At 41.2% G+C, this 13,943-nt stretch overlaps 1 protein-coding gene across 1 annotated transcript in view; it reads left to right on the plus strand.

Moving 5' to 3' along the window:
• Positions 1–2,601: 2,601 nt before the first annotated feature.
• Positions 2,602–13,943, plus strand: part of LOC136866011 (UDP-glucosyltransferase 2) — a 98,115-nt gene continuing 86,773 nt past the window's right edge. Inside the window, exon 1 of the mRNA XM_067142622.2 lies at positions 2,602–2,695. Coding sequence (XP_066998723.2) covers positions 2,691–2,695 — 5 coding nt within the window. The 5' untranslated portion in view covers positions 2,602–2,690. The remainder of the gene's footprint in view (positions 2,696–13,943) is intronic.

A 13,943-nucleotide genomic window follows, 5' to 3' on the forward strand; every position in this document is an offset into this window, starting at 1 on the left:
TCGAGCTCGGTATTACTATTATAATACAGCAATTGAATGAGTGCACTTGTTACACACATGACCACTTCCTTTTAAAATTTGGTCTTTGAGCTGTAAAAACGGTGGTAGGGTGATAGTAATTACATTTTTATACAGGAAAAACTGAACAGTTTTTAAAGCCCGAAACTGAAATATTGATAGGCCTATTTAAACGGAAATAGCCAAATTTTCACTCCTGATTCACCTTAGCGTAGTTTGCTTAAGATGTATTTGTTTAAAGAAAATATTCTTAAGGCTTCTTTTTAATGTGGTTTATGATGGTGGAAATGATGAAAACTTTCGCGTATTCTGTGTCAATCGCATCTTAAGATAACTTATGTGTATATGTGTACTGATTATAATAATGATGTCTTGTATCTGTTACCATGTGCTAGCATGATTTTGCTACTCCGCTCCAAGTGGGTGTGATTTCGTTGTTGACATTGTTTATTTTATGTGTAGACAGAGTACCTATTTATTTACCGGTGCCCGTGTATTATTCCCCACAACTGTCGTGTATGATAGAACGCTTACGTAAGTGCCAGACAGTGAACACGTTTTTTTTCGTAATGGAATTCTGAGGAACCTCGAATACGATATTGTTCGTTAATATTATGTGGGATATCGTTGTTATAAGAGGTAAACCAGCGACATTATCACCCCATCGTGTGTTTCGTGGACCGTATCTTGCATAGGACCGGACTCGAACCGACATGCGCTCAGTTACAAAGCTAGGCGGCTAGTACGACATTCTATGAACTTGGTACTTCATCGTCTTGCGGAGCGCCTAGTACGAGCAGAAAACAGCTGCCCAGTGCCCAGCGGCGCCGCCAGCCTGCCTAGGTGGAGAAAAGGCATCTACGAGAGACAGAGAAACAGGTAAACTTTCTAATTTTTTATAACTCTTCTCCCTGCTCCATCACCAGTTGAGAAATGTGCTGTCATGTGATCATTAACACGGCACGCCATTGGCCATTTGCGTGCGTGCTTATTTTGTCGTTCAAATGAACGAGGTAGTTCATTCGTACTCTCGCGGCATTTCGTTCAGATGAACGAGGTAGTTCATTTGTGCTGTCTTCATGGAAACAGCTCTCGCGGCATTTCGTTCAAATGAACGAAGTCGTTCAAATGAACTAGGTAAAGCTATCTTAGCAACAGCACCAGCGGCGCAACAGAGATAGTATTCCGTGCTGGACGTGAGCTAGTACGTAAGTTTTACAATAGATGGTGCTTGCTTACGTCTTCGTCCTCCTTTAATATGCTGTATGCTCGCGTGAACGACTCGTTCAAAATATTGAACGAACTCGTACTAGTTCAAATAAACGAGTCGTTCAAATGAACTAGTTAGTTCATGAACGACCCAACTCTATCAGTATGTATTGCGAACAGAATTACAGGCTCAGTGATATAACTGAACGCTCACAATGCTATTACGAGCCCAGTATAGGTTCTAATGCCACCTCGGACACATTCATTATTTCTAACATCTTAAAGAGGAAATAAGTGGCCAATAGTATTATGAAATCCAGACAACCACTTACAAATAATCATATTATCATATCGTTATGGTGGAGACGCATACAATATTGTAGATGCAGAAGTTGCATATACAGTAAATATCCCTTCTTCAATGTTTCATCTTAAAATGATGGTTCAGTTGTCTATAATTAAACCGTGTAGAACATACTGAGCACACAAAGTTATTCCTGATTACATAAAAATTAAATGACACACTAGCTTAATTAATAATTTCACTCCAAAATTCTCAAAGAAAAAACTCAAGTCTTCGTTTTAACAAACTTCATCTGACTATCACAAACTACAGATTGAAAGAAAGCATTCTTTTGCGCGGGCATACACTTCAAGAAAGGAAAGATGATGATGGTGATGATGCTTGTTGTTTAAAGAGACCTAACATCTAGGTCTTAGGCCCCAAGAAAGGAAAGAAAGTCATGTCTATAATTAAAGGAGTACGGATAAAACATACTGGGCACACAAAATTATTCATAAGTATTTTGTAATTCACTAATACATTAGCTTAACTGATCATTTCACTCCAAGAATCCTAAGAAATCGAAGGTGAGTGGAATTGGTGACTACACTATAGAATTAAATAATACACGAGGTTAATTAATCATTTCACTCCAAGCATATCAAAGAATCTAACGTGAGCGGGACTTGTGACGACGCGATGCGTTCGGCACTATGAGCCGAGTGGCAGCGAATATAGCCGACGTCGTCTCCTGAGTGTCATTCGCTTGAGGAAGTGAACGGGGCGAGAGGAAGGTACACAAAGGTCCAAGCTCGACAGTCGTACCAATGGAAAGGAGTGATTAAGACTAAACGGCTGGATCACCATTGTGAACGCACGGCCACTAGAAGTTGCCAAATCCTGTTGTATCTAAAATATACGGTGTTATATAGGATCTCGAAATGCCAAGTCTGACCTCAGAGAGCCTAAAATGGACAACCCTGTTATCTGTCTATCCATCCTCTTGAGCTGCTACATAGAGGTAGTGTGCGGCTCCACAGTCGCCATCTCGTGATAAAATCTGATTAGCCTTGGCAGTCGACACGTGGTTTATCAGTTGACTGCCCGAATGAGATCCTGAAAGCAGGGGCCTGTAAACACCCACAGCTCGTGCGTGTCACTCCACAGACTAAACTCCACAATGAGGTGAGTTTACGTTTCAGTGTAGCATACTGTGACGTTGATAAGGTCGACCAAATTATTATAATATAAATTTATGTGTTTATCGTCATATTTAACGTACTGTTCCATGGCGATGTTGTTGGTTTCTTCACCAAGACGATTGCGGTTCGATCCCCAACCAATGCATGTAAGGTTTTGAAAGGAGAAGTCACATACTTGTGGTTCGATGTCAACGTGAAACTGGATGTTTCGTGACTAGGTTACGATATAAACCGTCACACGAGCTATAAACTTCCTTGCTTTTAATCTGATTTTACTGAGCTGTTGCCAGGCGAGTTGATATATAAGTGGAGTTGGGTCGTTTTATCGCGTCTAGAGTTCAGATTTATTGGCACTAAAATCAGGAAATAGGCAGGCAACTAAGCGCTATTGAGTAAATTAATCAACCAAATAGGTGTACAAAACATAATCAAATATACTATACTCACACATTTTTATGACGTATTCTTCCTTTCTTTCTTTCTTTTTTTTTCTTTCTTACTTTCTTTCTTAATCGGTTCACCGTTCACGGTTGGCCTTTCCTACGGACTCATCGAGGGATCCCACCTCTACCGCCTCATGGTCAGTGTCCTGGAGCGTGAGACTTAGGGTCGCGGAAACAACTAGTGAGGAGGACCAGTACCTCGCCCAGGCAGCCTCACCTGCTATGTAGAACAGCGACCTGGTGATGGGATGGGTAGATTGGAACGAATAGACAAGGAAGTGGGAAGGAAGTGGTCGTGGCCTTAAGTTAGGTACCATCCCGGCATTTGCCTGCGCGAGAAGTGGGAAACGACGGATAACAACTTATAGGATGGCTAAGGTGGGAATCGAGCCTCCCTCTAGTCAGTTGACCTCCCGAGGCTAAGTGAACCCCGTGCCAGTCCTCGTACAGCTATATAAATTTCGTGGTTGAGCCGGGAATCGTATCCGGGCCTCCGGGGGTGTCATCTAATCACACTAAACACTACGCCACTTTATGAATATTTATTTATTTATTTATTTATTTATTTATTTATTTATTTATTTATTTATTTATTTATTTATTTATTTATTACTATCGTACCATTTTGTGCTCTCAACGACAGTCCCGCAACATATTTATTTCTCTATATAGTATAACATCTTCCTAAAAGTCGTATCTATGATTTCAGTTCTTTAGTCATATCTTTTCGTATATAAGAAACACAGAGGTCGAATTATATTGCCTTGAGGAACTCCCCTCTTAACAATTACAGGATCAGATGATGGCTTACTCTAATTCTCTGAGTTCATTTTTCTAGAAATTTAGTAACCCTTTGAGTCACACTTTTCTCTAGTTCTATTACTCCCATTTTCGTCAATAGTCTCCCATCATCTAACCTATCAAAAGCTTTGGGTAGCTGAATAGCGATTCAGTCCATTTGACCTCCAGAATCTAAAATATCTCCTATAACTTTGCTGAAAGTTGAGCCTCACTGGAATAACTTTTCCTAAGCCCGAAAGGCCCTCTTTGAAACCAGTTAGTAATTTCGCAAACATGTTTAATGTTATCGGAAATAGTGCGTTTCCACAGCTTGCATGCTACACTTGTCAAGGTGACTGGCCTGTAATTATCCAGCTTTATGTATATCACACTTTCCCTCGTACACTGGAGCTACTATAGCAACTCTCCATTCAATTGGTATAGCTTCTTCATGCAAACTACCACCATCTCTTTTTTTTTTTTTTTTTTTTTGCTAGGGGCTTTACGTCGCACCGACACAGATAGGTCTTATGGCGACGATGGGATAGGAAAGGCCTAGGAGTTGGAAGGAAGCGGCCGTGGCCTTAATTAAGGTACAGCCCCAGCATTTGCCTGGTGTGAATATGGGAAACCACGGAAAACCATCTTCAGGGCTGCCGATAGTGGGATTCGAATCTACTATCTCCCGGATGCAAGCTCACAGCCGCGCGCCTCTACACGCACGGCCAACTCGCCCGGTACCACCATCTTTGCCATTTAGTTTGTTACCATGATGACTGAACAATATTTCTTCGTCAGTAATGCTCGCAGTTGTTGGACTCAGGAAAAGGCAATTCGTAAATTTATTATTATTATTATTATTATTATTATTATTGTTGTTGTTGTTGTTCCGAGGTTATCTGTGGAACAGCAGAGGTGAAAAGAAGGTGCGGGCTGGAATGGGTCTAACTACAAAGCCGAAATATGAATTAAAATTTCATTAAAGGTTATATTTTTGAAAATGACAAAACTTAACAATATTCACATAGAATTAAAAAAAATTAACAAGTACAATCAACATCTATCCAATAATCAGGTACAAGGTATAATTTTACAAACGAAAGCACAAGTTTCGGGGCCTTTTCAAGGTCTGGGCTTCGAGCCCCAAATTTCACAATCCTTGGGCTACTAGCCCAACTTTATCCAGACACACATTTGATCAAAGGGCAGAGAAACCCATTCATACCAGGAGCATTAGCTCCAACAACCATGTCGGGCCTTCTAGAGGCACTTACACCACATCAGAAAGAGCTGATTCGCTCTCAATTTTTCAAGCCTATTAAAGGCAATACCAGGCTTTTACACACAAGATACAATGAAACAGGGGTACCTAGTACCCAGCCTACTGGGCCTTAATAGAAAAATAATGGGCTAATTTAAATGGCCCTCAATGCCAAAAGGATGGAGACGAGAACTTGCACTCCTACATGAAAGCTTGTTAAAACCTAAGTGGCGCTAGACGATTAAACAGGGGCTATTCCCATACTATGGAGGTGACTCGTATAACAAAATTTTAACACATTAGTGGAGAGAAGAAAATCAGTTACGAAAACGTAGTCACCCCACCTCAACATTAAGGGGGAGCTCGAGAGGATAAAGCACTCCCTATCCCCAAATTACAGTTAAAAATGAAGTTTTACCAAGACTGAAAAGATGGTTTGCATGTTTCAAGAGATATGTTACATATTAAAGGTTTCGGACCTGCCCCGCGGGTTAGACTGCTGAGCTAGCAAGAAATAAATGTGTTAAACGGCCATTACCTTGTTGAAGAACTGCTGCTCGAAGAAAGAGGCGCTACCCGCCCCCTGCTACACTTCCATACACCGGGCGAGTTGGCCGTGCGCGTAGAGGCACGCGGCTGTGAGCTTGCATCCGGGAGATAGTAGGTTCGAATCCCACTATCGGCAGCCCTGAAAATGGTTTTCCGTGGTTTCCCATTTTCACACCAGGCAAATGCTGGGGCTGTACCTTAATTAAGGCCACGGCCGCTTCCATCCAACTCCAAGTCCTTTCCTACCCCATCGTCGCCATAAGACCTATCTGTGTCGGTGCGACGTAAAGCCCCTAGCAAAAAAAAAACACTTCCATACACTATGCTAGATGTTGTTCGAGTGGCCGAGAGACATGAAAATCAGCAGTTTTTATACCCTCGTGGAAGATTCGAGACCTTCCATGAATAATTAAGGCACACCCACATGCGTTTATTGGTCGGCTAAAAGTTACACATCAAAATCGAAGAAGAAACCTATGATTGGTGGGAAATTAATTACAGAAATTACTGATTGGCTAAGTTCAAAACAGGCGGAAAGAAAGGATTAATATTGCCAACCCACCAACGAAAGAACGAAATTTAGTAAAGACAAAAATTTATGAATACAAAATTTCTTCTAAAAAGTTCCTTCACTTCGCACCAGGGTGCATGATCATAGTTTTTTAGGCGGTGACATCTATAAGAGAATGTCTACAATTCTTGATCAATGAAAAACAAAAACAAATCGAAATACACACAGTGACATCTTCTGATAAACAGTTGAGTTGATTCAGTTTTTAAGTTCAGAGTTTATCCTGTAGAGAAGTACTTTAAAGCGGAAAATTCAAATGTGCGGCGTAGAGGTGTACCAGCCGGTACAATTATTATTATTATTAGTATTATTATTATTATTATTATTATTATTATTATTATTATTATTATTATTATTATTATTATTATTATAGTAAGTTCGAACCCCACTGTCGACAGCCCTGAAGATGGTTTTCCGTGGTTTCCCATTTTCACACCGGGCAATTGCTGGGGCTGTACCTTAATTAAGGCCACAGCCTCTTCCTTCCCAGTCCTAGCCCTTTCCTGTCCCATCGTCACCATAAGACGTATCTGTGTCAGTGCGACGTAAAACCAAGAGCAAAAAATTATTATTATTATTATTATTATTATTATTATTATTATTATTATTATTATTATTATTATTATTATTATTTCTCGTACTATAAAGTACCTAACATAGAAAAGATTCAAATTTGTTCCGTGTTTCGATGTAGCTAATATTGACGGAGAAAGTTTCGTTTCACATTTTGGCCCCTTTGGTAGCCTATTGCTATGCCATTGTATGCTAACTATTTACCTCCCCCCTGTGGATCACTAGTAGAATGTCGTTCTTCGAATTGCAAGATCGCAGGTTCAGTTCCGGCACTCGTAGCTGAGCATTTGAAGGATGTAATAAATTCCTTTCGACACACCATGTGAAAGGTCTCTGGTGATACATTATAAAAAAAAAAAAGAAGCGGATCACTTTATAAAAACGAAATCATAACGGCTAAACACCAATTACTAGAGGGTATTGTTTTCTTAATTACGTTAATTTTTACATCAAGGCAGTTTATAATGTGAATTCTGCAGTTTTGAAGAAGAATATGATGTTTAAAGATTATAAATGAACTTCTGGAGCCACGTTTCATCACTAAGTGCTAGACACTCAATTTTATTGAATCGACTAGTAATAGAACCTTTGAAGATTTTACGATACTGGGGAGGAGGCTATTGCTGGATTAACGATGTGTGACACAATATCTGTCACAACTGAACATTTTCCTTCAGTTTCTCTTTTACATTTGACAGGTTGAGGTGCCTCCTAGCCCAGAAGGTGTTGCAAGAGCAGTGACGTTGGTGGATGATGGACGCAGCGTTCGTTCTGAGAGTAATGCCATCGGTGCATCATATGAAAGCATCCAGCGTGTTCTAAGATGATTTCGTGAATTCTCTACCGACCACAACGCGGTCTAGAAAGCCAATAATAACGGCCGAGAGAGTTCGTCGTGCTGACCACACGACACCTCATAATATGCAGGCCTTCCGGCTGAGCAGGGGTGGCTTGGTAGGCCATGGCACTTCGGGGCTGTTGCGCCATGTGTTGGGGGGAGGGGAGGGGGACTGGGGGTTTGGTACCTACCACAGACAACCCGGATCAGGTCGCCGGACTTCTACATCTAGGAACGATTGGTTTCTGGTCATCCAACTTCTAAGCGAACACCAAAGTACCGCCATCCAAGGCAGAATTATTATTATTATTATTATTATTATTATTATTATTATTATTATTATTATTATTATTATTATTATTATTATTTTATTATTATTATTGTTGTTGTAGACCGAAAGTTCAGGCATTTATTTTGATTGCAATAGGTAGCAAAATAATGAAAATCGGCATTTAAAATGACAAAAGGTGCACTAAAGTAATAAAAATGGTTTAATGTAAGCTTTCTATCGCTGCTCCTCGCACCCCAGGATGTCATCGGCTCTTTACCAGGAACTGTGCACCCATCTGGCGAAAGGTTAATTTTCAGGGTGTTAATCACTAGAATAAAAAGAAAGCCTAGAAAGACTTGAAAAGGTCGCCTTCTGAAGTCAGCTATTAAACCTTTTCTGAATTTCGCAAACACCATTAACAGCTTCTAAAACGGGATTACCCACTCGCTTTTACGTCGCACCGACACAGAGAGGTCTTATGGCGAGGATGGGACAAGGAAGGGCTAGGAGTGGGAAGGAAGCGGCCGTGGCCTTAATTAAGGTACAGCCTGGTGTGAAAATGGGAAACCACGGAAAACCATTTTCAGGGCTGTCGATAGTGGGGTTCGAACCTATTATCTCCCGAATACTGGACAGTGGCCGCACTTAAGGGACTGCAGCTATCGAGCTCGGTAAAACGGGATTACCAGGGCTACATAAACTCTGCCTGTCTAGTAATAGCAAAAGATTCTGGTCTCTGACAAACAACAGGAAAAACACAAAGTGTATGCTAAACACAAAGAATTGGGGTGGTAATTTAGCCAGTGGTAGTAATAGACCGAACAATTTCAATGATTACTTTGCGTCTAATTTTGTTGCACCTGTTCAGTTCCCAGATTTTCCGAGTATTAATTCTGTTCCTCTTCATAGTCTCAGTAATCTTCCACCTCGATTATTTCAATACAAACATTTGCATGCTCGGCTGACAATTAGAGAATAAGGCACGGAACATCAAGAACGAAGAATTCTGGGCAAGAGAGATACTGTACAAACCTATAATATTAGATAGATAGGTTGATGGAACATTATGTAAGATGCCCTTGATTTCTGGTTAATTAATTGATAACTTTTGATATGAGATTGTACGTGGGTCAGTGTCAGCTTGCAACGGTTGTCAGGTAATCGACAGATTAATGAAACTAACGGCAGGTGGAGTAAAGAATGTGTTGTGAGATGAAGGGCAGTTACAGTGCATGTGCCCCAGGAACTATGATGTACGATATGAGAAGTAGCGAGAATAAATGCCCTACGATAATCCACTATGAGAAATAAAGAATTAGAATATTAAAACTCGCTGAGTTGGCCGTGCGGTGAGGAGCGCGGAGAAATGAGCAATGAGTGGGTTCGGACCCAACTGTTGGCAGCCCTGAAGATGGTTTTATTTAGAATCCCATTTTCACACCAGATAAATGCTGGGCCTGTACCCTAATTTAGGCCACGACCGCTTCCTCCCCAATCCCAGGTCATGCCTGTCCCATTGTCGCCATAAAACCTATCTGTATCGGTGCGACGTAAAGCAACTTGTAACATACATACATGCATACATACATCATCACAGAAATGGCGTATGGCTTTTAGTGCCGGGAGTGTCCGAGAACATGTTCGGCTCGCCAGATGCAGGTCTTTCTATTTGTCTCCCGTAGGCGACCTACGCGTCGTGATGAGGATGAAATGATGATGAAGACAACACATACACCCAGACCCCGTGCCAGCGAAGTTAACCAATGATGGTTAAAATTCCCGACCCTGCCGGGAATCGAACCCTGGTCCCCTGTGACCAAAGGCCAGAACGCTAACCATTTAGCCATGGAGCCGGACATACATTATCATTATAGACCGTTATGTCCTTCAGCATTCAGTCTGCAAGCCTCTGTGAATTTACTAAACGTCACCACAATCCTCTATTTGCAACTAGTGTTGTGGCCTCATTTAGTTCCATACGTTTGAACTTTAAATCGTTAGAAATGGAGTCTAACCATCGTCGTCTTGGTCTTCCTCTACTTCTCTTACCCTCCATAACAGAGTCCATTATTTTCCTAGGTAACCTATCCTACTCCATTCGTCTCACATGACCCCATCACGGAAGCCGGGTTATGCGTACAGCTTCATCCATCGAGTTCATTCCTAACTTATAGTCCTGAGCACGTAAGGCAATACCCTAAGGGTGCAACCTTACCCTTTCTCCCCTGTAATGTTAAGGTAGCGATTTATAGTTATTTTTCTTGCTGCTGGGTATTTTGCAGTTCTTTTTCAGTGTCGGCAACCATAGTGTTTAAGGATCCTACTTGCCGATACGACGTCTTACATTTACCGTTAATCTGGCACGTTGGCAACGTTCAGTCGCAGTTCTAGCCTGAAATATGGTCTTTATCTCCTAATTCCTAGTACCTTGCTGCCATTGTTCCCACCTGTTTGTATCAGTAATTATTCTCACTACTTCCATGTCTGTTTCTTCTAACTTATGAATAAGATATCCTGAGTCCACCCAGCTTTCCTTCCCGTAAAGCAAAGTTGTTCTGAAAAAGACCGATGTAAATACAGTTTCGTCCGGGAGCTGACTTCCTTCTTACAGAACACTGTTGATCGCAACTGCGAGCTTACTGCATTAGCTTTACTACTCCTAGATTAAATCTCACTTACTATATTACCATCTTGGAAGTACGCACATCCTAAATACTTAAAATTATCTACCTGTTCGAGCTTTGTATCACCAATCTGACATTCAATTTTATTGAATTTCTTACCTAGTGACATCAATTTAGCCTTCGAAAGGCTAATTTCCATACCATAATAATTGCACCTATTAGATTGCAGGCTTTCGGCACATTCTACCATTAAGACCAAGTCGTCAGCATAGGCCAGACTGCTTACTACACATCCACCTAACTTAATCCCTCCCTACCACTTTATACGTTTCATCAGATGACCCATGTAAGCCACGAACAACAAAGGTGAAAGGTTACAGCCTTGTCTAACCCCTGTAGAAAAACTGAAACAAGAACTCATGCTACCATTACTTCTCACCGCAGCCCAATAGTCAACATAAATGTCTTTGAGTGATTTTAATGATCTAAACTTAATTCCATGGTCTCCCAGTATAGCGAACATCCTTTCCCTCGGTACCCTGTCATATGCTATATCAATATCTACGAAACATAAACGCAACTGTCTATTCCTCTCGTAACATTTTTCAATTACCTGGCGCATACTGAAACTCTGATCCTGACGGCCCCTATGTGGTCTGAAACCACACCGGTTTTCATCCAACTTCCCCTCAACCACTGACCGCACCCTCCCTTCCAAGATATCATTTAATACTCTGCTCGGTTTACTAATCAATGAGATACTTCGATAGTTGTTGCAATCCTTCCTATTCCCTTGCTTATAGATAGGTGCAATTACTGATTTTGTCCAATCTGGAGATACCTCACCAGCACTCCATGCTAATCGTACTACTCTATGAAGCCATTTCATCCCTGCCTTCCCACTATACTTCACCATTTCAGGTCTAATCTCATCTATTCTTGCTGCTTTATGACAATGGAGTTTATTTAAAACCTTTCTACTTCCTCATACGTAAATTCACCAGCTTTATTATTCTCCTTCCCCGTGAGCTTGGTTGTTCGCGATACCACCAGAAAGATTTCGTTTTACGTTGAGAAGATTTTCATAATATTCCCTCCACCTGTCCAGTGTCCGACTCGTTGGCTGAATGGTCAGCGTACTGGCCTTCGGTTCAGAGGGTCCCAGGTTCGATTCCCGGCCGGGTCGGGGATTTTAACCTTCATTGGTTAATTCCAATGGCCCGGGGGCTGGGTGTTTGTGCTGTCCCCAACATCCCTGCAACTCACACACCACACGTAACACTATCCTCCACCACAATAACACGCAGTTACCTACACATGGCAGATGCCGCCCACCCTCATCGGAGGGTCTGCCTTACAAGGGCTGCACTCGGCTAGAAATAGCCACACGAAATTATTATTATTACCTGTCCAGTGATTCCCAGGGATCTATTATGAGTTCACCTGAATTACCAAAAACACTGTTCATTTCCTTTTCCCCTCGCTTCCTAAGATTCTTTATTACTGCCCAGAAAGGATTCCCTGCTGCTTGACCTAGCCTTTCCAGGTTATAACAAAATCTTCCCACGATTTTTGGATTCGACAACTATTTGTTTCCCTCTGTTTCTTTCATCCACGTACAACTCCCTGTCTGCATCGGCACGTGTTTGGAGCCATTTCTGATAAGATTACTTTTATGTTTACGAGCTGCTGTCACTTCATCATTCCACCAACATGTTCGCTTTTTCCCATCTTTACACACAGTTGTTCCTTGGCATTCCATAGATGTTTCTACTACAGCATCCCTGTATGCCACTCATTCTCTTTCTATATCCTGAGCCCGCTTACTGTCCACTGTTAGAAACTTTTCACCAATCATATCCATGTATATCTGTCTAATTTCCTCGTCCTGGAGTGTTTTTACCTTTATTCGCTTGCAAACGGATTTCACTTTCTCTACCCTAGGCCTGGAGATACTTAGTTCACTACAGATCTAATGGTATGTGTAATCGAAAAATCCCCGAAAAAGCCATACATTCCTAACAGAATTCCTGAATTCGAAGTCGGTTGAGATATAGTCTATTTCGGATCTGGTACCTGTAGCCTCCCATGTGTAGCGGTGAATAGCCTTATGCTTGAAGAATGTATTCGTAACTGCTAAACCCTTACTAGCACAGTAGTCCAGCAAACGCTTCCTATGCCATTAGCTTCTATATCTTTCCCACATTTACCAATCACCCTTTCGTATCCTTCAGTTCTATTTCCAACTCTCGCATTGAAATCGCCTATTAGCAACAATAATGGATACACGAGATAGTATGAGGTTAAGAGTACGCAATAGAATGAGGCACGTCAAACATTTATCTGAGGTCCACAAGAATGGTTCTTGAAGATCATGATAGACTTCCTCAGTGTGGTAAAGGCGATGTTATAGATGAAACCTCTATTCAGCTCAAAGGTACGGTATTGCAAAAGTTGACAGCAAATTTAGGTATGGTTCCTTGGGCACCTAACATCAAGCCCATTATAGAGATGGATAAGAGCTTATACTTTTCCTTATAGAAATCCTCCGTTTCTTCACAAATTCTTCTTTTTCCTCACTGACCTCTCCTGGCTGGTTTTCGTTGGTCTCAAATCTAATTGTTCGATCGATAATGAAACCTTCAGAAGAGGATGACATACAGTAAAAGCAATAATGTCAATGCGTCGGTTGCTTCTTCTTTTGGAGAGACCGTGTATTTCTTCATAGACATTATAACCTTGTCCTCTCAAAGCGTTAGCTATCATTTATCTGGCTACATAATGGCGTGAGGTCGTAATAAGTCACCATATGGACAGGCTCCCAGGATATGTGAAAGAGTTTCGAAGTCTCTGTGGCAACGCCGACAGAGGCTGTTGCCATGTGATCTGCCAGGTATAGTACGCACTGCAGCGACATTGGCATTCATTTTTATTGCCTCAAGCCGTCCATTGCAAGACAATCCTTTATGATTACGAATCCATGACTTTGCTGGAGTATACTGTTTAAATAGGACTACACATTTGCCTTTATGCTCTTTCTTGATCCAGTTTTCAAAACCTCTTCTTCTCAATTCGAGTCGGACTTTCCTTGTATCTGGAAAACCATGTCCTTAGTCTCGAATAGATTCTGCTTCAGTTACATTCCAGTGGCGGCTGGTGGTATCTGAAGCTAGGTGTTGCACCAACATTTTCAATGTTGCAATTTTAAATGAGAATCTTATAGAAATAACAAGAATCCCTAGTATGCGTATGTAATGAACTGCATTCATATTAAAATTGAAATATATACAGCAATTAAAACACAGTAAATAAGAGTATAAC

The sequence above is a fragment of the Anabrus simplex genome, chromosome 3 (genome assembly GCF_040414725.1).
Source record: "Anabrus simplex isolate iqAnaSimp1 chromosome 3, ASM4041472v1, whole genome shotgun sequence".
Classification (NCBI taxonomy): Eukaryota; Metazoa; Arthropoda; class Insecta; order Orthoptera; family Tettigoniidae; genus Anabrus; species Anabrus simplex.